The sequence below is a fragment of the Phalacrocorax aristotelis genome, chromosome 6 (genome assembly GCF_949628215.1).
Source record: "Phalacrocorax aristotelis chromosome 6, bGulAri2.1, whole genome shotgun sequence".
In the NCBI taxonomy this organism is placed as follows: domain Eukaryota; kingdom Metazoa; phylum Chordata; class Aves; order Suliformes; family Phalacrocoracidae; genus Phalacrocorax; species Phalacrocorax aristotelis.
Window position 1 is genome coordinate 55287804 of NC_134281.1, and position 25126 is coordinate 55312929.

Genomic DNA, 25126 nt, shown 5'->3' on the forward strand with positions numbered 1-25126 from the left:
TCAATTTTTCCATGCATGGGTTTATTACGAAATCAGATATTTATGGGCAATCGTAACAGTTTCTACAATAATAAAGTTTAATACTTTAAATTACTTGGGAAGATTCCACGCATACTTGAATACTTGAATACTTATTTTAGTATCTCTATTATTCCTTAAGATGAGTTTTCTTACACTGCACAATAAAAACATTAAAGTGTTTCTGTTTTTCCCTGCGCTGCAATGTACAGCTTCATGCACTGCAGTCTTCGTTCTCACAAGAACATGCTATGTGTGCATCAACAGTGTCCTGCATATCCTCTGACTTCTGGTCGAACTTCGTCTGTTTGTCTGTCAGGCTGGTAGCTGAATCTGATGGGGAAAAAGGAATGAAAAGTAAACGGTGTACTCCAGAAGCAGTTTTGGAAGGTACAGCATTCACCATGCACTAGTCGTTAATTACAGCAGGCTTGGCTTCTCCTCACTGGCTTACGTATTTATATCTGTCTAAGTTACGCAGAGATGTTCCAGGAAACCCACTTAATTAATAAGCCAGTTCTACACTGAAAACTACTACTTCCACGTAGAATTTTATTAGTAATACATTTAGGAAAGGTTATTGTGGTCTTAAAGGGAAAAAAAACTTGGAAAACAGCCATGAACCCTACATCTTATCTAATCTCTTATGATCTACAATATACCTAGAAAAAAAGACATCCTCCTGTGTCACTGCACCTGTGTGCAGGAATCCTGTCCACACCTGCCTTTCTATTGCCTAAATCAGCTCAGTGAAATAAGATCATGCCCAAAGGCAGCGATATATAAAAATATACAAGGCGCGGTTCCCTGTTTCAGGGTGCTGCACGCGATCAGATGTGGCTGAACCCTCGCAGGCTGCAGTGCACAGGTTTTCAGCTGAATCACAATGTTGACTGTGTTGTTATCCTGCCCCGTACCCTGCTAGTTCACAGCACCATGAAGAGGAGTTCAGTTTAGATTGTAAATGGCGGTATGATGAAAAACATAGTAAAATTACAACAGAAAAACATCTCTCTCGCTGAAGAAAGTTTTACATATTAATGGAAACAGGGAAAGGTCTTCAGTCAATAGCGCAGTGAGTCCATCCCTACCTGTGGCTATGTTAGATTATTCATACATTTCAACTGGAATAACTGAGTCAAGGCACAATCTATTTAGACTTTTGTGCAGCTCCTATTCCGTAGGCTTTCTATTGACTTACCAGCTGGGACACAGTGGAAGCCAACAGTGACTGGAGTAGTCTTGGTGGCGGAGCATCCTTTCACACAGCGCAGCACGGGCTCTGTAGAATAGCACTTGGACTCTACACCCGCAAGCTGAACTGTCTTCTCAAGCTTCACAAATGCCCGTCGCAGTTTGCAGGCTGTAACACAGTCACTGGTGATAGTTTATGCACTTATGGACAAAATCTTCAGATCTTCGCAGACTGACCCACCTGCCAATGTTGCCAGTTTGCGAACAAATTTCCTCTATGAAAACTATATTTTGATCATAAGTAAAGCAGCATCCCTGACTGATAAACTTATCAAAGCAGCTAATTAGATATGGAGCTATGGAAAGTTAATTTCAAATGCGACTGGTTTGTTTCTAGATTAGCATGTGGAAACATAGTCTGATATACATTTTGCAAAGTAAACTGGCTCACAGAATAGCTGCAAACCCACACTCAAAAGCTTTGAATATTCAGCACTGGAAAGAAAGGGGGGATTTCTGAACAAATGAAAACAACCGCTAAAGAATTACACTATTACCACTGTCATTCAGACTGAGAGTTGCTGCAGAAAGACCCCAAAAGTCATTGCCGCCAGCCAGTAATATTGATCTTGTTTTGGATTCCCAGTACAAGCAGCTACAAGTGTGTGAGAAGCTAAATGGACCGCAATTTATTCCTGACTATAAGTGTTATTCTCTAAAGTTTCAGCCACTTCCACCATCTGTGAAAACGAAACACAACGTGTGGTCGCTACCAACCATGTGAATATTATGGTGTACGTGCATGTGGACTTCATACCCATCTAAAGCAAGTTTGATGCCCGGTGTCCTTTAAAAAGATATAGCAGAACAGCAGTTGATGTACAGCTAAACACGTAAAAGCCACCTCCAGGGACCAAGGAAACCCTTGCCACCAGGGCAAGTCGTCTTTACAAAGGCAACGGGCCTCTTCTTGCAGCACCGTGCTACGCTGTTGCATCATAACCCCAGCGGAAAGCACCGAGCATGCCATATGATCCTAATCTACTGAAACACTTAAAATACAGCTTTTTTTATTTCAACCATGTAATTAAGTCCCTGGAACTGCTCATGTACTTAAACGCTTTGCTTGACTTGTCGCACTGGCTCAAAAATCAGGTGGTCAGCCACGGTAAAATAATTACTAATCCCTGCCTGATTTTTCTGATGGATCAAATACTGGCTGGAAAATGCTGTTGTGCTTAAATCAAAGCATTCCGTGGGAATTTATCCTCTTACATTTTTTTCTGATCTTCTTCTAAAACACTTCAAAACTGAGAGGTTTTGTTTCAGCTTGGTTATTTAATTTCAACTGACTTGTAGTTTTTGGCTTGTTTCTTTAACTTGTAATTACTTACTCCTTTCTAAACTGACAAATACTTTTTATACTTAATATAACTTAATAATGATCCCTTTAAAAGTGCTTATGGATTTAAAGTTTTCTAAATAAATTCTACATTTTCTGTACAACTGCAGTAATAAATTAATCAGAGCTTGCATACCTCCTATACAAGGCTTTTCTTCCAAAATCCAAGAATGTCCAAAGCTCACTGCATCTTTAGCTAGGTATCCATTGGGCATCCGATACTCCTGTTCACATTCTGCATCATATTTTCCACATATTCCACACATTTTCCCTGCCATCCACAAAGCGACTTGAATCTTCGAGAAAAAAAAAAAAGAAAACCATTTCAAGTTAAAAAAAAAATAATACCTATGGAACAGACTTTTGCTGTGTAGGTTTCAGCGTAAGGTAATGCACAAACATTTAAAACCTCTTTGCTAAGAATTCAAAAGGGTCTGGCAGTCAGATGCCAAACTCCCATGGTGCTGCAGCGTCTTTAGCTGTTACAGCCTTTAAAACCTACTGTGCCAGTCTAGTATGTTGTTAGTAATTGTCTAGATTATTAATATGCTGAAGCTTTTGTCTGATGGATGCTTTCATAGTACAGGTGATAGATACAGTACGGTTTACTGATTTCTTACACTCCCATTTCACATTATTTTTGAAGCATTCATTCATCTTAAAAGGATGGCTGCATTTTTGCTGATTTGAAGAATTATACAGCTGTAAGAACAGCAGATAGGAGCTGAAACCTCATTTTTCTTGCAAATGCACTGCTGGCTCAGCGTGTGTACGCTCCCAGGCCCATTTCCCAACACATACCTGAACTGCAAGAGTAAGGTATTTTTTTTTGGTGAAAGATTCTCACTTCTTCCGCTCAGAAATAAAGAGCAGGACTGTGCAACCCTGCAGTGTCACCTTCCATTCGGTGTTTTTTGGGCCCTGCACGCATTTGCCTTTGCCACTGTGTACTCTTGCACCTATACCTACAGATTTAAGGGAATCCTATGGAAATTTCGCAGCACCCAAGCTTATGAAGAGGAAGAACGATACCCTGAATGTGTATCCATCAAAGTACAATTTGTCAATGCCATACGCTGGGGCAACAAGCACAAGCCCTTTCTTTTCACTGTGGATCCACAGAGAAGCACCTAGAAGAAAAAACAAAACAAAGCAAAACCAAAAGCAAAACAGACCCAAGCTAGCTTCTCTAAGAAAGAAAAAAGCAACTGTCATGTTTCTAATATGTTCTTTTCCTTAAAATGCCTCAGTTGTTCTGTTCAAGAAACAAAACATATAGGAAAACAATGTAGAAGGGTATATGTATAGAAAACAGGTGTTTGTAAAAAGTTGGAAAGCAATTTTAATGATAACTATTTATTAATTTTCCTCTGGGTAATTTTTCTTTGGGTTATTAACATGAATATTTATTTCTAGAAATTATTACAGAGCTGTCTATAATATCTGTATAGTTGTGCAGCTTTACAAGGCCCTGACTGTACTATAATGGAGTGAGGAGATACAAAGAACACCATGACTGTCACTGGAGCCATTTCTAGCACAGTTATCACTTCCCAAGTACGTAACAAATAGGTCAGAGCTCAGCACTGGCAGACGCTAACCCAATTTCAGCAAGCCTTAGCCTGATTTGTATACTAGAGCTCTACAGTCAGGAAACACCTGCACTGCCTATAGCCCCTGACTGCATAGCACAGAATGAAACAAGGCCCTCCTGTGTCCTTTCACAGAAAAAAACTATTCCTGCTTTGAGAGAAGCAAGCAGGCTGTTTACCAGTACTCCATATTTATCCCTAGCAGATTTCAGAATGCTAGCCAAATGTATGCCTACAAATCATATTAGGAAAAACATTGATATACAAGTGTCGTGAGTTTTATAAAAGCTATGCTTCAAAATGTTTTAATCAAGCAAGATTTTATAGTATAACCAAAACGATTCTCAGATTTGGAACTCCACCGGGAGCTGCAGGAATGTATGAAAAGGAGGGATCTTCATGTTAGTTATATCTTGCTCAGTTTGGCCACTTCAGGAGCTTCACACTCTGTCAGTCTTTCTAGATGTCTCTATGCAAGGGAGTACAATACATGTTCTTAAATATTAACCTTACAACCAAAGGTAGAAACGCTTATTGAATACAAACTGGTGGAATCTCTTTGATAGATTTTTTTCTTTTTCTCTTTCTTTTTCTTTCTCTCTTTCTCCTAAAACACATGTGAAAATGAAATAAGAGATGCTGCATCACTTACCAGCAGATATGTATGAAACATTCCTCGTGGGGCTTTCAACCCCATCTACCAGCAGTTTCACCTGTCCGTTCACAGGATGCATATCAATTTCACTGTTAAGGAGAAAAGCGTTCATACCCTGTATCACATTCATACACATACAGTGACAAAGGCATTTTCCTGCTCACTAAATATCACTGGTCACAGCAGAAGCTTATTTCAACTACTTGAATTGCATCAGGGTGTTCTTGTCACCTAAGCTGCAGGATAACATCATCAGCATCACATTCAATATGCATGGAAAGTAGATAAGGGGGATGCTGAAATCCCACGGGCTGGTAACCGTTGCAGTAAAGCTCTCGTGGTAAATGTGGACATCACCTGGCAGGAGTTACTTACTGGCTGCCAAGCTTGATGTTGATTGCTTTCAGGTTCATAGCTTCTTTGGCATTCCTCATCATCACTAGGAACTTCAGGTCAGAGCTGCAATCCTGAGCCAAGATGTGGTAGCAGTTGGCGGGCATCGTGTAGTTAAACTGAACTTCATTAAAGGTTGTGATCTTGTTGTGGGAAACTGAGCAGCGAGCTGGTTAAATAAAACGCCAGTGAGTATTTTCTTTTCCATAAAAGGAAGTCATTAAATGGCAGATTTTATTTTTAGTGCTGTATTATTTTAGCTTTATATTTTTTTCCACGATGTGATTTTTTTTGGTATGGATTACAGGGGCTTTTGGCTACTAAGCACTCGTAAATTTTTAAAAAAGCATGGAAAATATATTCCTCTATCTATCAAAAAATAATTGGCAGAAAGTTTAAATGTTACCAATTCAGATAATTGATATCTTCATCCCTGAAATGCTGATGATTTCTATACTATACGTACACAATATTCTCTCCCAGATTAACCATCCTCGCATTATTACAGCATATTTGCTAATTAACTGGAGACAAATAATCCCAGAAAAATTCAGAAGGTGCTCAAGTAATTCAGGAGACTGAGGAGGTCATGCTTCTGAACCAGATTAGACCCTGACCTTTCAAATTCTCGAGCACTGCAGAGGGGGCTTCAGCAAAGACATTCCAGATGGGAGGCTGCATCTCTGAAGCTGGTATCCTCGGACCTACAGGGAGTGACAGGGGAAGCCTCATGGCTTTTTCATAGAGGATCATCTGAAAAGGAATTCAAAAGCACATTCAAAACACAACTTGTGCCGGCTATTCACAGCAAACAGCTGAGATCAGCTTTTTCTCCTATTTGGAAATTAATTTCAAATTTTTCTACTTTGGTTGACGGAGAATTTATGTGACCATAATTCACCTGACTCACTGTCTATGAGCTTTTTGCTTCTGCTTACAGTTTTCTCTCATGGTGTGTGTCACCATTCAGATATTAATTAGGAGAGAATTAATTACTCTCCTTCAAAGGTGGTTAGGTGTACATTATGGAGCTACTACAGACGGAAAAGCATGTTATTGTGAGTACCCATGGCATTCTCTTTTTCCATGAATGAAATCACTCTATAAATATTCTTGGACATAAAATCAAAAAGGTTGAAAATAAACAAAAGTCGTTTTCATCATTTGCACACAAAACGATGCTTACTTAATTTTGCTTTCTCAGAAATGGCCACTGTAATTAAAATGCTCATTCTTCTAGTAGGGAAAAATAGGAGAGTGATAATACTATTTCATAATTACATCAGGAAGCTTGATAACAACATCACATGTCCTTGGAGAAGTTAGAGCCACAATCATCTTGGCTTGTTGAGAAGGATTCTTGTCTGTTTTTTCAGAGAACCCCAGCATAAATGCAGCCCCAGGGACAAACTTGTAAAACCTTCAAGAATTCAAATCAGAAAGATCTGGTGAAATAGAGAAGAAGAAGTGGCACACATCCCAGCCAGGCCTTCTCACATCGGTGTGTAAGTAGCATACAGTCTTCAGGTTCACTGGTTAGGTCCCCACGACCACCCTCTGCTTTACTGATCAAGTGTTCTGTGAAAGGAAGGATCTGTTCCTCAGTTTTCAGTAATTACGTCCAGTATAAACAATTACTGTACCTTACAACAGGGTGGCTATGTTCTCCCACTCAGCTTTTGTGTCTGAAGGCAGGACTCAGATCAGAGAATAAAACAGTAGCCCGTACATTAACCACTAGAACCTTGTGGGTAGATGCTGATTTTTCCTAGTTGACTGATACCATGAATGAGTGTCACTAGAGACTAAAACCTCACCATTCTGCTATGGATCTGACACTTGAAGGAACTTTAGACCACTCCAATTTCACTTGTACAGCAGGGTGGGCAGCAAACCGCCCGGTTACCAGCTCAGTCGAAATCTTGTAGTCCTGGCAATTCCGGCCCCATTTCAGGTAAGCCTATAATGGAGAGAGAAACGGCCCATTTTAAAATGCATGGAATACATTTTAAATGCATGGTTTTCATGTGATGCGTACAGCTTTATATAACTGTTTTTGAGCCTTACCCTCGCCTTGTGAGCATTGAGGACTGAAGCATCAGCACAGAGCTTCCACTTGCTTGAATCTGTGAGGTTTGACACAAATACCTGCATCCGGGGCCTGATGGAGTCAATATCAGCATATACCACAAGCTGGAGGCCTCCTATCTTCTTATCGTTACGAATGCCATGAAGAAAAACAGCTAATACTGGTGTTTTAACATCTCCCAAAAACTTAGGCTAAGGAAAAGGGGGAGAAAGTATGCAAAGAATATATTTTTAAAAGGGTTACCATGGAACATTTTAGATGCAAGCTCTAGATGGATAAATGGAAAATTAGCAATGGAACTGCAAATATATACCAGCATATGTACCACACACACACACACTCTCTTATGCATATGTCTTTAACGTGCATGTGCCTCTGCATGCAGAGATGGATTTTACCACTGTATTTCATATGAGCCAAAATTTGTCCCATTTCCAAGCTACAGTTGGTACTGTGGAAATATTCATATCATTAGGATACAGTATCATGGAATCACAGAGTACCAGGTTGGAAGGGACCTCAAGGACCATCTAGTTCAACCTTTCATAGCAAAAGCACGGTCTAGACAAGATGGCCCAGCACCCTGTCCAGCCGAATCTTACAAGTGTCCAACACCAGGGAATCCACCACTTCCCTGGGGAGATTATTCCAATGGCTGATTGTTCTCACTGTGACAAATTTTCCTCTTGTGCAAATCTCCCGAGGAGTAAATTGTACCTATGACCCCTCATCTTTTCCAGTAATGACTATGTCTTTGTTGTTAATACCCATATATTTGCCTGTGAATGAAAGGAAGTGGTTCAATTTGGCTAACATCGGCTGTCAGTTGTACTCATCACTCATTTTCACAACAGGAACATCCCCCAGCTAGTGTCCTCCTGTTTATCTGCCTGTTTGGTCTGTTGGCTTTCACCCCACACTTCAGCTGTGAGCTCTGTGGGGCAGGCAGGTTTGTGTTTGCACAGCACCCTAGCACAGAATATAATCCAGGATGTTTTCTTCAACATCAAGAAGCTCCCCCCTTGACAGCAGGGCCTTAAGCGTGCTATGACCTCCAATTCCTTCACTCCATCATTAGACTTCATCGCTTGTCCCAGAGAGCCAGCCTGCACACATCAGAGTGGGTGCTGGCGAGAGGCCGAGGTGCTACATGTCACCTCTGGAGCATGCCTTCTCTGACGCTCCTCTTTGCCTCGGCCTCCACCACCAATGTCCTTGCACTGGCACGGCAGCACCTCGACTTCCCTCCTGGTTGCAGAGGTCACAAGATCAGTCTCTGCAGGCATCTGTTGGGTGGCATTGCCACGAGGGAAGGGTTGTGGTGCAAGTAAGAAGGATCCTCACCCCACTGCAGAGGAAAGCGCGTGTGGGAGCCATGGTGTGTGTCTCACTTTCGATCAATACCTGAGACTTGAGAGGCTGGTATTTCTCTCTTCCCATTATCCTAGCTGTACAATTACTGCAGGTGCACAGCCACTCTGCCATTCTTCCAAGCTGTCAAAAAAACCCTAAAAATGATGCAACTAACCTGGGAAGCAGCTTGAGACGAGGCATGACTGGATCTGGTAGGGGTGTACGTGCTGCTAAGCTGGTCAGCTGGGAGTTTTGTTTTGGGGAACTGCAAGAAGAAAATACATCATGCACAAGAGGGTAACTTAAAAGCATGCTTGAAGAAATTGCATGAGGCAGTGCTGCAGAATATTCTCTGTACTGCACTCGGTGTTGGCAAACTTGCGTTCCAACACTGAGCAGCTCAATGACTTGTAATATAATACACTTTGTGCTGCTTCATACATGCGATCTAGCTCGGAAAAATCTTGTTTACTCCTCATATGAGACAAATAAGGAACATGTCTAGATGAGAATTCCCTGTGTGAAAAAACAATGGACCAGAGCAAGTCAAATTGAACCGCCTCGCGATTCAATATGAAAGAGCAGAACTGATTCATTTTACTTCTGCAAGTGCCTGATCAACTGGAGGACACAATGAATGGAAAGGATCAACAGGATGGACACACGCAGCTGAATTTTTTACTTTTTGAGGAACTCTAGTAACAAGTACACTGCTCCTGGCTGGATCACACCCTAGGAAGAATCTTCTGCTGAACTGAAGTACCAAAAAATAAGGTATCCTCCCACATTTGTCCACATAGCTCTCCCGGTGTGGATCAACAGTGATCCCAACCCAAGAAACCAAGTGATAAAAGCCAGTCAAATGACCCAAGCTCTTGACGGTAGGATCTTTCTTCTTCCAAAGTGTGTGTCGCCAGTCCCTTGTGCTGCTTTGGTGGAGATTTGCATCTACTTTGCAGAGCCACAAATGGTATCATGCACACAACACAAAGGAGAACACAGCGCTCTGTATTTACACATCTCAGGACCACCACACTTGGTGTACCAAATGTTATCAGTACTGTCATTTTCCTCAGCAGAGGCCTCTAAGGTTTCCATTTGACTCATGACAGATTCCACACTTAATTTACTGAGGAAAGAAAAACTCACCTCTTGTCTATGTGCTGATCTAAAGCGATACTTATAGATCTCATGCTCATCCTTTGAAAATGATAAAAACAAGAAGATTAAAAGCCTCAGAAGAAATGCTGCAATTACATTGACATCTGAGCACTGGGAATTAAGTAAGGATTTTACTAATTATCATTCATACATAGTTCTGTATGCTTAGTCACAAGCACATAATGCAAGACTTGAAGTAGTTTATATATAGCGTTAATGCTCCTACTGCAAAATTAAGACAGAGACATGCAATGTATATCAATGGAAAGTAGTAAATTGGCAAAAAATGGTTCCCTGCCTGTAACAAAAGTTTGAACAGACTCGTGGAAATTTTTGAGATGCTTTGAATTAGACACCTGAGACAATGATTTAAGGCGTGTTTGCAGAATAAATTTTGCAATTTTATGTTGCTAAAATTTACACTGTCAATTCATAATTTTCTGATTTATGATGCAAAGCCGGCTGCCATCGGGGATGTGATTCATGAATATTAGCAGTATCAGTCAGTTTACTGACAAAGTTACCCATATTTTGGAGTATGTGCTGCTGCTGCTGCTGTCACCTTCCAGATGTCCTGAATGATGCCTATGGCTATGGTGACTCACTGACTTGCTGCTGCTGCTACTGCTGCTGCTGCTGCCATTCAGGTACCTTGAGTGATGCCCATGGCTATGGTGACTCCTGCTGCTGCTGCTACTGCTGCTGCTGCTGCTGCTACTGCTGCTGCTGCTGCTGCTGCTGCTGCTACTGCTGCTGCTGCTGCTGCTGCTACTGCTGCTGCTACTGCTGCTGCTACTGCTGCTGCTGCTGCTGCTCCTCCTACTGCTTCTACTACTACTACTGCTGCTGCTGCTCTTGCTGCTTTTACTGCTGCTGCTGCTGCTACTGCTCTTGCTGCTTTTACTGCTGCTGCTACTGCTGCTCTTGCTGCTTTTACTGCTGCTGCTCTTGCTGCTGCTGCTGCCGCTGCTCTTGCTGCTTTTACTGCTGCTGCTGCTGCTGCTCTTGCTGCTTTTACTGCTGCTGCTGCTGCTTTTACTGCTGCTGCTACTGCTGCTGTTGCTGCTCTTGCTGCTTGCATCTTTGTTTCTTGCTTGCTTCACTTGATCCTTCTCCTCTTCATCCACGGCCTTTTTACGATCAGGAGAAGCAGCAGATGATGAGGAAGAAGAGGAGACAGCTGAGGAGGCAGAAGATGAGCTGGAGGGAGTTTTTGCATTGGGGTCTGTCCCAACCTCTGTTAGCATAGTCTTTCCTTTCTTAGAAGGTTGCTTCTTCTGGTGTCGTGTTTTATTTGTAACCTGCAAAAACGGTTCAAAGAGAAGTGCAAGAGGGGGGGATACATCTGGTTCTGTACTGACAAAGTGAATTCTCTCTGGGTGTCAGAGAAGCTGCTCACATCAGCCTTTCACGGAACAACACTTACTGCAGCAGCTGTGGAACTCCCTTGGATCCACCCCATCCAGATGGAATCAAGCCCAGCACAGAGGACCAGCCCCAGCTGGATGCACCCCATAGGATCAAACCCTCCACACGTGGCACGGGCTGACAGGCCTGGCACTGGCACCTTTCAAACTAGCCCCATCCTTGCTTCCCCATGCCAGCCTTCCACACTGAACTTCAAACCCTTGGCTTCATTTATGGGAAAATATTCCCGCCTCCCATGCTCAAAGTCTCTTGCCTTGAACACATTTTCAATGCCTAGAATCTTCTTCAGTTTAGTTTGAATGTCCTCACGTGGAGATGCCTCATCCTCTTCCTCAGACTCCGAGTTTACCACACGAATTATTTTGGAAGCTGCGCTGGCTCCTGCCTGAATCTCCAGCTGAATTTTGTCAATATCAGCATCTGTTTGAACTACACAGCAATTGCACATATTAGAAGGTTATACTGCTTCAAATAGCACCGGCAAACCTAAGACGACATGGTTTGTGCTCAATATTGTACCTGGCGTCAAGACTATTTTAGCTTCATGTTCTCCAATTAATCTATGCAAATACGTATTTTTTAGGAAACTGGCATCTTGTGACCTTCTGGAAAAGCAGAGCTGACAACCAAGATGATGCAGTTTGATGCAAATGTCTCGTTTATGAGTTTTTCTTCCTGTGCCATGGCGAAGTTCCTCTTGAGAGCTATCGGCATGTTTCTTTGGCATGCTGTCAGCTCCTTGCTGCATTGGAGACAAGTACATAAATACCACTGGGAGCATATCATAGGCAAGAGTAAAACTGCAGACATGTGCATCACAGAGAGGGCAAATATTACTATATAAGCAAAAAGAAATAGGTTACCATTGTGAAAACTTCACTGGAAGCTCTATCTGATGGTTTGAAAGGTTCTTCCACAATATTTAATGACGCATCTTCTGGGAGAATTGAGGTCTTCTTTTCAACACCTAGTTCTCCTATATTTCTTGATACAGCAAAAGCCTTATGTCTGTTGAGATATGCACAAAAAATGGTAAATTATTCCAACCTCTTGTTTTTGGATTCAATGGAATACGTCCCTGTCTGTATCATGTGGCAGCACAGTGGTATGTTGTTTGAACATAGGGATTGTGTATGCAACTATAAGTATAAATATTATTAGAGACAAATAAAAGTTAATGACAAACATCAGTCCCTTATATCACAGGAAGTTTTCAAAATCTGGATAAATTTAAACAAATGTCCAAAACATGAAAGGCATTCATTTAAAAATAAAAATGAAAACCCCTAAAGGACAATAAAATAATAAACAAATAAAAATTAAAACCACAAAATAATATATAAACTAAAATCAAAATTAAACTCCTAAATAATTCAGGTACCTTTTGACTTTTAACTCCCCTATTTCTCTTACTTGCTCTTAATCCCAAAGGTTGTGCTACACACTAAAAAGTCACCCTGCCTACCTAGAAACCTCCATAAGAAGTCAGCGAATGGTGAACTTCATAAGGTTTCAGCAAAGCAACAGAAAGTATTCTGACGTAACGCTACCGTACCTTCCAACCACTATCTCAGTTTCCTCATGGCATGGATTTGTTTCAATCTTAATATTTTTCAGTTTCATGTCTATCTTGGCATCAAACTTCATTGGCACTTTTGCCAGGACCTTGCCTTGAATTTCAACAGCATGTTGAAAGTATTCTGTGTTGACACCCATTGATGCGACTGTATGTACATATAAGCTGAAACAGAGTGAAGCGGTCAGATGTAAGGAAGGTGCTCGTTTTTAACATGCGGTTCTGCCTTTTCATAAAAACCCTCCTTAGAAACCTGCCATACCTTGGGGTTATGTCAGACCGAATCTGCATGGAGGATTCAAGAAACTGGGAAGGTTTAAAATCGCCACTTAAAGGGGGGGTCATCTTTCCATCAACTGCAAAGGACAGAACAACATTTAAAAATGGTAAAAGTGAAGGAAAGGATTTTAATTTCAGCAAGACACAGTTTTCAGGAAGAGGTGTTGTTTTGATTAATACAAAAAATATGGCTGGAAAACAAAACAGACTTTGGGGTACATGAGATCTTTTATGAGTCTGAAAAATACTGAAAATATACTGAAAGCTTATTCTGTAGGCAAGGCTTCATATGCAACATATTGAAAATATAAATGAAAATAGAGTAAGAAAATGAAGAGCTGACCCAAAGTGAAAGTTTGTGACTTAGTACAACATTAACATTTCAGAAACAGATGGTGCCAGAAGATGGAGTGAAAGGTGGGCAACCAGGCTAAACAAGCCCGGCTCTCCAGTCTTTCTTCACATCAAGTATGAACATCTGTCTTGTACTGCAGATCCAAAACTGGACATTGTACTCCAGATGCAGCCTCAGATAAGCTAAACAGAGGGGGGGGGGGCAGAATTTTCCATGCTAGCTGTGCTCTTGCTGTTGCAGCCAGCGATGCAGTTGGCCTTCATCACCACAAGAGCACACTGCTGATCCACCATACTACTTGTCCTCCAGGCCACCCCGGCCTTTTTCTGCAAAGCTGCTTCCTGTCTGGGTGATGCCCAGCCTATACACCTGCATGGGTTACTCCAGCCCAGGTGAAGGGCTTTGTACTGCCTTTGTATAATTTCATCATACTTCTGTCGGGACATCCCCTCCAGCCTCTCAGGGTACCCCAGGGTGGCAGCCTGTCCACCCCCGCCCCGTGCAGTGGCTGCTCCCACCAATTCAACGTCATCATTGACACATCATTGACTTGTAATAGTGCCTTCTTTTCCAAAATTTAGACTGTCAAAAAAGACCATGAACAAGTGCTAACGATGAAGGAACGTTGCTCATAGCAAGGCACCAATTAGATTTTCATCTGTTGACTCCTCTTGGAGATCAGCAGTTCACACAGCCTTCACTCACTTTGTAGCCCATCCATACAACTCATACCTCCCCAACTTAGCTACAAGGATGTTATTTTAAAAAAGAAAAAAAAATAAATAAAACCACCCACAAAACACGGGGAAGGAGTTCAAAGGTGTTATTAAAACAAACCAAAACCAGCAAAGAATAGGCAGATTTGAGACTTCTATAAAGAGCGCAAGTACATGTAGTTCACCCCTCATTCCTTATGTGGTGTCAGCAAAAGGGTCAGTTTTTGCCTAAATTAAATTCTGCTGCACACCAAACAGCATGATCACTGAATTATCTTCTTGATAAGCAACTGTACTTGCATATTTAGTCTTCTAAAAGAGAACTCTATCTCTTTTCACAAGCCCTCTTCTCTTCCTGCCTTCTCTAACATTACTGGTAGTTCTCTTTTACTGCCTTCTATTTTCATCCCTGTTTAAATCACCATGGAATCCTGCCTAGCTTGTGTGTGCCTCTCTCAGGACCTACCCCCTTCTGCCCGTGTCTGCAGTCAGCTCCCCAAGCAGCTCTTCTTTTTTCTGGCCTTGAATGCTGTGACCTTCCTCCCTCTCATTTCCCAGATTCTCTCCTCACCTTCCCTGCCTTAAGTCCATTCCAAGAAGAGGCAGAAATCAGCTGTGTCCGGCTTCTCTTCAAACATCTTCATTACCTACCCTCAACTGCAAAAATCAGTTCTTTTACTGACTTTCTCTTTTTTCTCTTCTTTCTCCAGCCCCTCTCCGGCTGCCCCTCTTGTCCCCTGCTCAGAGCTCGCACAGCTGATCTCGTACTTCCCAACTCACCGCTGAGTGCCGCACGTGCCAGAGCAGTAGTGTACGACCCGTACTCCAGTGGCAGGCCGGTGCAGGTAGGGACGATGTATCGCACCTCTCCCAACCACACCGGCTGCGTCCATTGTCCTGCAATGCCGTTGCGGATTTGGCTGGCGATTCTCTTCATCACGGTGTTCCTGTCGGCAGGTTCTAGCACAGTCTGCAGTGAAACAGAGATCCTAGAGGTTGGGATATAAAAGTACAACAGTGTAAAATCTTGCAAAGAAAAGTAGGGGTCCTTATACCTTCACAGCCTGTTGGAGGACTTCCTTATTGATGTTGACGTAGGCCAGCTCTTGGCCAAATAGTTTCAAGTAGGCTGATATCAAGGGGGTTTCCGTCGGCGCCTCCTTCCATCCCAGCAGCTAGGGAACAGAAAAAGAAACACGCAAAGTTCCTTAATGAGACACTTTACGAATGGTAGTTCAGCAAGGTGATCAAATCCGTCACTGACCAAGCTGCAACTTTACACCGCTGCTTGCGTTTCTTTGCCGCCTTGTAAATAGCACAGTGCCACTAATTCGGACGTACTCCCTGTCGTCGGGAAGCCCACGAATAGCCTCCTGCCCAGTGTTTTGTATTCCGATGCAATAACATTTACACAGAGGGTCTGGGCCGTCAGTACCACTAAACCCAGTTTGAAAGCACGGCGATATATCACCTTTCCTCTTGAAGGCAAAGGTATATTCTTGTAAACTAAGTGAGGTGGACGAAGGGAGGGAGGAGGAAGCCTGCCAGGCATGAGGCACACACTGTGCTGCAATGCCCGCCTCCCCGGTGCTCCTTCTGCAGCCATACGCGAGGCGGGGAGGAAGCAGGGCCAGAGCGAGACTTTGCAGAAGCTATCACGTCATCGCAGAAGTGATGTCCCCTGCAGTCCCACTGCAGGTGTCTCTTTCACAGAAATACTCGAGCTGACTGCTAGGCAGGTAGTTTGCCTTCTGAGACAGGCCTTAACTAGCACAAGAAGCCTCATTAAATACCCCTTCATATAACCCACACATAGCATTACTGGTAATACCTACAGCTTTTCCAATCTCCTTTATCTTTTTGTATGTGGGATATTCAGCAAACGGTATGTTTTGCTTCATGATGATGTCTGTGAGGCCTTCCACGCGGACACCAACCTACCAAAACAGCATGAGAAGGAGCAGTCTGAAACATACTTACAGGGAGGAAAATGTGTCATCAATTTTTAATTTTAATTTGCTTTAGTATCAATTTAGGTAAATATTTACCTCCACCAAATCAGCCACTGACCCTGCAGAATACGCCATCAGCTTGGAAATGATGGCTGACGGGAACATTGTTCCTGGGCTGTTCATAATGAAGACATCTCCGGCAGCACCAACTTTATAGTTATCTATGGCAGAAACAAACAGAAGGCACACCTTTTTTTCTGACCATTCTGCTTATCATTCAAGATCATATTTCTGCAGTTTTTCCCACTAGCGACTCTAAGATACATCACTACATACTTTTAACTGTTGCAGCCCAAATTAATAAATGGTTACTTGTGCGCTTTTAAATATGTGACTGTCACATTTAATTCCATTTCTTATTGAAATGCAGAATGCTGTGTTTCTCCAAAGGACTCAATGTCTCTTAAGGATGGATTTCTGAAGGGAAGGTTTCCTGGCCACTGAATTGCCTTTACTCACCAAAGTAACCACCAACACGTATGACCTTGCTATACCGGTAGCTCAGCCTGTCCAGTTTGGGGGCCAGCAGCTTAAGGGCGATATTGCAAGCTGAAGATCTAAACAAAACGAGAAAGGTGGAAAATATCCAGAAATAAGCTGCAGCCCATCAGAATACAAACTGAGTTGAGTTTGTCAGCACCCGGAGCACTCACTAACAAGACTGCAACAGAACTTATTTGCAGATCGCCCCTTCGTTCCTGTCTCTGCTTACATGTTGTACGTGTATGGCAATCTGCTCTTCGACAAAGCCTTCATGTGGGAGTACACGAAACTGGCCACTTGCAAATTGCTCTCCTTCATTGCCACATTAGCTATCGTTGTTATTAAGGGAAGGGCAGGCCTCGTCTCAAAGATAACAGCACAGGCCATCATTCGCACTTCAGGGGGAAGCGACTGGTCTGCAAGGATCTGGATGAGATATCCCTGCACCTGCAGAGAGAAAACACAGTGTCTGGAATTACCAATAATTGAGACTCGGTTTTGCAGACTGGATCCACAAATAACCCGCAAGAAATATGGGAGAGGGGGTCGTAATCCCTGCAGGAAGGTTTCCTGATCTTTTTTACTGCACGGTTCCACGTCATTTTATTAAGACAGCTGAAGGGGCCGTGGTGGAACAGCCCGGTGAAGGGCTGGCACTGACTCTGAAATAGATGTCTATGTATCAATGTACTGGGTCAGCCCACCACAGTCAAAAAGACATCAGCGTAGCTTTTTGCATTGCTGACATTCAAAGGTTGGTGAATAACTTCAGAAGAGACAGCGGTAGATAATAAGAGAGATTCATTCTTTGGAGTAACTCCACTGACCGGGTGAGCATGCTTCACTATTTTAGATCACTTTTTAAAGGGGACCTTCAGCAGCTCACCAAAGACAGTCTGAGTGGATGGATGCTGTCTCATATGGCTCCTATATCTAAACCATCTGAAAGGCAGCAGTCTTGCCTATGCTCATGGTGCCAGCGGCCTCAGAGGGGGGCCGGTGGTGACTCATCCAACCTTAAGGGAAGAGTCTAAAAAGAGGCAGAGTAATGTCAACATTTTGCCTAGGAGGTCAATAGAAAGTGTCCCTCTCTCCCCTCTTGACTATCGAGGCAGGTTAAATTATATGTCTGACTTTTAGGTGGCTAAATTTCCACCATATGTAACTAGCACAGGACTTAATCGGTTATGTCAGATGACTAAAGAAACGCTGCTGGTATCCTTCTGGAAGCTTCCTACTGACTAACAATTATTATTACAGCTTAGCAAAAAAAATCAGCTGAAATATAAAATTGTATTGTGTTGTTCTTAAACATAATCATTTTTTTAAACATGCTAAATCCACAGACATGATACCATTAAATTCATTACCCTTTGCAGTATATATGCTCTAATTCACTAAGTAAAGAAATCTCTGACAGGTCATACTTACTGTTTTGGGGTCCTTCCAAGCTATTTTTCTCAAGGCCAATATAGCATCAATCTGAATGTGGATGGGGATATCAGAAGCACTGGATGAAGATGGGGGAAGGAACTTCACGATGCGCTTGATGCTGGCTGGTTCTCCCATGTTACCAATGCACTTCAGAGCTAATTTCATTTTGTCTTCACGGCCCCTGCTGATCGCTTCATCTGCCAGGTCATGGATGGGCTATGGGCAAAGCACAGTTCAGTCTTTTCTTCCTAATATATAGATTGTCCGCAGTGTTCCCCTTACTGAAAAACCTATCGCAATAAACCAACTGGGTTTAATAACATTATTCAGTAACGGCTCCTCTCAGGAGTTTACCTTACAGTGTGAAAACTGTGTTTTCCGTGATGAAGCAAATACCTACATTAGTAAACTGATTCATTGCCTTTGTTCTGAAGGAGCCCTATGAAATATGTATTTGCAAGCCCAATTGCCATTTTTATACTGTATCTTAAAAGAATTAAGCTAATGCAATGAACATTACCAGGCTATTAAGAACAACCTGAGAAAAAGCCACCCACCTGGATAGCTTCTTTAGGACAAGCTGAGGTCTGAGAACAGTATCTATTGACCACAGAACTGTATCCCAAGCAGGCAACTTGCTGAAGCATGGGACTTTTCTGAATTCGAGAACTGGTCATTAAATCCTGGGGGGAAAAAAAGGGGGAAAAAATTAATTTGGTATTTAATACAGTGCTTGACAGAGCTTTCAGAGCAAGAAAATCATCAGAGCTTATCTGATGGGAGCAGTTTCAGAATGATTATTGTTCACATCCAAACAAATTAAATCAGCTTGTAGACATTTTATTTGCAAGCTTCACCTAGGAGCTTAATTGCCCAGTAGTTTCAGTATAAATGAGCATATATATCTATAAGCTTATATAGCACCATTTTGATTTTCCTCAACTGAGCATAACACTGAAAATACGAAGATTATGGGTAAACTCTAAGGAATATCCTTAGAGCAATGTGAAACTCAATTATATTAATGATGCATTCTCACATCATATCCTTTTTTCCTATTCGAGAAGAATATTGGCTAAAGATGAGAAGAATCCCATTCAGAACAAATGGTTCATTATAGTGTCAAAATATTTTATGTTTGCACTAATACTTTCACTCGCAGAACTTTCCAGTTTATAGGAATAGTTTGCAATTAAAAGAGCCATTCAAATGACGTAACACACGAATCACCATTTGTTTCAGAAGTAAGAGATTGAAGTGGACAAACTTTTGTCTGTATGACATGTGATCCCAGCAAACTAAAATGGGAATTACTGTCAGAAGCTGTTATGGGAGAACGGTTTTTATATCGCTGTAGCAAAATAAAGACACAGGACTGTGTCTCCTCTCATGTATGTAGTGCCAAAAGAAACAAATGGTTCAACATTTGCACAAAACTGGCATACATGAGAGGAGAATCCAGTCTGTAATGTACTTTATGATCAAAGGTTGTCATCAGTTATCATTCCTTTTGTTATCAGATAGGAAAGATTCACATGCATTTACTCACTGCTGCTATTGGAACCGTCTGTTCATCAGCTTTCATCAAATGGAGAGCAAAAGAAACACTTAGGAGGGTCTGAAGGTAGTTAAGGTCGTCACTGCGAATTCTGGTCTTAATGAATTTGAGTGCTTCTGCGGTGCCTGTCACAGAAACCGCACTCAGCAGCCATCGCCTGCAAGCAGGTTTTTTTTTTTTAAAAAAAGAATCCTTAATTTTAGCTCTCAGTTCTCCACAAATGGAAAAGTTTCATATAAATTGATATAATGAAGTACCTGTAGCGGGGTTTGTCTGAAAATTGTCTCCAGATGGACTCAAGAGAATCAGCACTTGCTATCCGGCAGAGCTGGACGAGCTCCGAGAATCTGTATGGAACATCATCGTGGAAATCTTGTTGGTTATTCTGGATTATGTGCTGCAGTGTTTCTACTATCTGTTACAAAACAAGAGAGAGAGGGCATACATAATTAAGTCCTTTGGAATTTATGATCATTAGTCTTTTATTATTTTTTTTTAATTAGGAAAGCAATTTGAAGACCTAAAAACACTATACCCGTTGCTCAGGGTTTTTCATCTTGATTAGCTGCAGCGGCATCTGTGGCAATGCTGAAGGGAACTGGTAACGAAGGCTTCCGTAGCTCCGCACGGAAACGTCTGGGGCGCTCACCCGCTCGCTTCTCACTTCAAGCAAGGTGAGTTGCTGTCTGTCAAGAGACAAGTGTCACGGGAGGAATTAATTCCCTCTGCCTTGGCTGTTTGTTGGTTCAGTGATACTGTGATGGTATCAATTTTACTCTGTAATCATTCTTATCACAGTAAAATCTTTCAGTTTGCTAATGGATAAAGCCTTCTAATTGGAACAAAACAGTATTAGAGTTATCTATGATTAAATCGTTTCTGAGGAGCTAAACCGCTGTCTTCTGAATGACAGCTACCAACAGAGCAAGCAATGGTCGTATTTCTATGTGCCCCGTCTTCCTCCTGACACTATATTTTTCAGGACAGGGTAGTAAAGTTGCATTCTTATGGTATAAGCAAGCAAAAGAGCTTTTCTCCTTTTCTTCCATGTAATTCTAGTGCCAAGTTCACCAGGGTACAAATAAAGAATGGTTCACTGAATTTTTGGGAGTGCGGAAACCCCAAGTGTGAGCACTCGCAGTTTGCCCAACTGCTGCGGAGCTCAATTCTCATTTCACTGCAACGGGGTGGGGGGATGAAAGGGACTGCCAGAACCTACAGTTATTTCCACTTTGTGAAGCAAGCCCACGTCCCACCTACTTTGCTTCCATGACAGCAACACCGGTAGGTTCACTGAATGGTGAGATCTGATACACCTGCTGCGACGCCACTTCTGTGATCAGGGTACCACTGTCTGACTGCTTCAGTTTGTAGGAGAAAGCCGCAGTCCCTTTTATGAGCCTTGCTTTCTGGAGGGGGACAGAGACACCCAAAAGCTGACTGGGAACAGAATGGCCGTGCTTCTAATAAGGAAGATCTTTCCACGTTTCACATACCATCATGTCAACAGGACAAGGATAGATGTAAGCCATCCCAATGCTCTTCTTCACCTTTTCCTGGCAATTATTTTGGTCTACGGTTTTTGTAATAGCAACTCGGCCGTTCTTCCTATCTTCCTGGATGATGTACCTTGTATGGCAAACACCTCCAATTCCAGCCTGGCAGATCAGTAGAGATCATGAGACTTCCCGTTTATATCAGGATTTCTCTGAACAAACATTCTGAAGGAGCAGTAGGAGGGTACTGAACAGTCTTAATCATGTTTTGAAACCTGTTACCATTACACGCAATTAATCCTATCGAACTAAAAAAATAGACATGTGAACAATACTCGGTCAGGGGATGGAGTTTAAAATTAAAAAGTAATCAATTAATTAATACCAACAATGAACAAACAGAATGGATCAAGCAGCTGTAGCTGGGAAGCCATAGAAGGAATACATTCATAGCTAATAATTCTTTTTTCTTTAAAGCATTGCCTTTTAAATCTTAAAGACAGACATCTTAAGAAAATCCAGCACAGGTAGTTTGTTCAGTACATATGCACATGCTTTTGTCTATATGCATGAAAATTGACCTTTTGTGATGATGAATGTTTGAACGTAGATGCAAACGAACAGAAAATTGAAGCAAGAGCACCTAAAGAGGACACATCCTTTCAGCAAAGCAGCCTTAGAATGGAAAAAACAAACCTCTTGCAATTCATACACATTCTGTGACTTTTTAATGGTTATCTGCATCATGTTCAGTATTCCTCTCACTATGTTAATACACATATCAAGGCAGTCTTCTGGGCCATAAATGTTTCCAATCCGTCCACTATTGTATTCAAACTTGAAGGGCCGGCTAAAACATGAAGAAACCATCTGGGTGATTTTGGAAGATCGAGTAAAGGGGTCCTTGGGCCAGATGCCATTGTATTCCTCGAATTGAGGAGAGCGGATCTGGGAGGAAATTAAGAAAAGATACTTCTGTGAATAAAATTATTTTAGTACTAAATACGCAAACAGGTTGGAACAAATTAGCATAATCACTAGCTCAATATGCTTTCCTTCCAAATGTAGGCTTACAAGTTCATACATCTGCATCTGCTGTACTAGTAGGTCCTCATACACCTACTACATACAGCAGTTTATTCTTTTGTCTCTTGCTTACATTATTGTAAAACCACTATAAACTCGGGGGGCTCAGCAGTGGGGTGGGTTTTTTTTAATCTTACAGAAGCAGTTAATGTATTGCTATTATCTCCCAGGGACATTTTAAGCATTTCACTTGCGTTGACTCTACAGGGAGAAAGGCTAATTCAAAAACTAATTAAAACATTCAAATAAAATTCTCCCAATTTTTTCAGCCTTAAAAGAAATATTTCTGGTTTAGGTGAAATTTAGCATTTAAAAATTGTACATCATTCTGAACGCCAAAAAATAGTATTTTAGAATGTTTCATTTTAACTCATCCCCTTAAAAAAATTTTTTTTACTAAACTAGTTGCTATATTTGATCCATATTTGTGAATTGTTTAAATCAACCCATTTTTTTAATAATAAACTATCTATAAACCTTTTTCTTTTTCCCCCCATACAGACACACAATGTAAATCGGAAGCAATTTCAGTAACTTTGGCAAAGTTACTGCCAGTTTAAGCGCCTCAGAGCACAGCCTAGTGCGCACCACGTAGGAACTTCAGGACGAAGACTACAGTGAGAACTGCAGTCCCTGGCCCATAATTTTGACATCTTGCCCTCACTGATGAAAGAAGATCTACAGCTCAGCTACAGCCAGTAAGAGCTCTGTCACTGAACTCTGCGCCCAAAAAGCAGCTCTCATTTGTACTCATTTGTAGCTAAATAAAACAGACAAATAAAAGTATTTTTCTGAAGCATATTTATTTCGGATGGGTCAGGTCCTGTCTCTGTTGATGACGGCAGAGGCATGACCTCACACATACAGATCTTTTACTGCATTATCCAAACACTAATATTATTACATGCTCCTTTTTGATGCCTTTCATTTTTTTTTAATCTTTCTTTTACCACTTATTACTTTTTTTTTTAGCTTTTATCACTTTTTAAAGTCTTCCTTCATTAATTACTTGCATGTCAATGATTCCACATACCCAAGTCCTGGCTTTCCACAGAAGTTGGAAATGCATGTTGAGAATAGAATCGAATCTTAAAATCAGAGCAGGCTTGAGTGCCTTGAGTTATAAATAAACACTTTCTAACAGAACCCCTGATTTTGGCACCTCTATTTCTGGTACAAATTCTTGAGGAACACTTGCTATGAACCATTTCCACATCAAACACCTCTAAGCGACTGGATGCCGAATCACTCGTCACTTCTGAAGCTTGAGCTTGCAGCTCATTCTCTGACAGCGCTGAGTCTCCAGTTTTGTTTCCTGCAGCTTTCCTGAGCCACAGACTAGCCAGGTGCAATTACATGACTGTGATTTATAGCTCGCTTTTGTATTGTATGTTTGGAAGAAGGCACGGTACCTTGAGGAGGTAAGTGTTCTCCGAGAGCCCACTAATCTCTAGTTTGCTGCTAAAGCGCACGCCGGCTTTGGCTAAGTTCTTTTCTTGAAGCCCGTTCAACACCCAGCCTTCATAACTGTACAAGTGGCTCTTTCTGCTACTGAATCCAGGGTCTGTGGGGAAGAACAGCCATTTTCACAATACTATAAGCATGTTCTAGTAAATAGGCATTGCAACAAAGTCACCAAAAGAAGGTTATAGAAGGAAATTCACTTACCGATGTCAAACTTCTGGCTACCTGCAAAAAGAGATGGAAAACCAGATGAGTAACATTCTGTCTAGATCCAATTGTTTCCACTGAACTTAAGGAAATTCTGGGAGAGAGATGAAGCAGCGATATGTGGGCTTACCTACAAGGGTGAGCGCTAGTGCTAGTACGAGTCCCCTCATAGTGAAGGTGAATGGGTCTCTGCCAGATATGGCGAGACTTTTATGGAAGAAAGCTCAGGAACACGTGGCTGTGTTCTGCTGAATTCTCAAGTTTTTTATCAGTTTATGTAAACACTTCCCTTTTTGCAATCATACCTTTTCCTCAGATGGAATAACAGAAATCAAGTCATACCTTGGCATCCCACCGATTTTCTCAAATAAGCCATTAGCTGGATGGCTTAAAAGTTTTTACTTAGCCTAGTAAAACAATTTTACTAGGCCGTTTACAATAAATTTACAATAAACACATTACTTAATCTCCTAGATTGTGTCACGGCTGGCTGCTGGTATTTGGTCCTGCCACGGATTAGGTTGGTTTTGCCCAGGTTATGCTGACCTGGCGTCTGACCCAAACTCTTATCTCCCTGACAGTGGCCCAGTTAACAAAGCAGAGTCCCTGTCACACACGTTAACGGTGTTCTTTCTCTTCCCTCAGCATTGGTTTAGGGCCACCCCTGTAAGCAGGAGATGACAGCTAAACCCTTGCTGTCCCATATATTCATAGGTGCACCAAAGCACATTTAACATCCTACTGAAAACCCATATGTATATGGAATATATATATTTAAATAAATCAGAGGCTCAGCGTGTCCTTTCAGCTCCGGTCACATTGACCAGGAATATTTTTTAAATGAACAAAGATTTCATAAGCAATCTGTAAATATTTTATCTTCCAAGGTAAATGACAACTAAATGTGAACAATTAAAACCCGCAGAGACTGTCAGCAGCGAAGCAGGGGGAATGGGAGTGCAGGTCAGCTAGAACTTTTGCATTTCCTAAGGAGCCAAACACAAAATGCAGCCAAGTACCTGGACCCATGTAGGCTTGCAGCCAGCTTTTTATCACTGATTTACACTGACAGCCCAGGAACACATTCACACAAGTCTTCTGTTCTAGAAGTGTCGGGGGCACGGAGGCAAGTGGAGATGCACAAAACACGCTTGCCCTTTTTGAACACGATAATA

At 41.8% G+C, this 25126-nt stretch overlaps 1 protein-coding gene across 2 annotated transcripts; it reads right to left on the reverse strand.

Moving 5' to 3' along the window:
* On the reverse strand, nt 1-24169 carry LOC142059312 (vitellogenin-2-like). 2 transcript variants are annotated; one of them, XM_075098033.1, is made up of 36 exons: nt 24082-24169; nt 23949-23969; nt 23693-23844; nt 21891-22142; nt 21195-21356; nt 20959-21107; nt 20234-20384; nt 19956-20113; nt 19690-19855; nt 18698-18823; nt 18138-18356; nt 16936-17153; nt 16683-16780; nt 16260-16384; nt 16047-16148; nt 15267-15386; nt 14992-15181; nt 13124-13217; nt 12841-13026; nt 12149-12293; nt 11805-12027; nt 11539-11714; nt 10920-11158; nt 10382-10874; nt 9846-9896; nt 8872-8961; nt 7322-7534; nt 7072-7214; nt 6536-6674; nt 5872-6007; nt 5237-5423; nt 4859-4950; nt 3647-3744; nt 2751-2910; nt 1220-1381; nt 1-351 (listed from the first exon to the last, which is right to left on the reverse strand). In XM_075098033.1, the coding sequence occupies exons 1-36, from the start codon at nt 24119-24121 to the stop codon at nt 233-235; spliced, it is 5595 nt and encodes a 1864-aa protein (XP_074954134.1). In that variant the 5' UTR covers nt 24122-24169; the 3' UTR covers nt 1-232. The 2 variants fall into 2 exon arrangements, with proteins under 2 accessions (XP_074954134.1, XP_074954135.1); XM_075098034.1 differs by having other exon boundaries at nt 10382-11158; nt 24082-24159.
* Between the last annotated feature and the right edge of the window lie 957 nt (nt 24170-25126).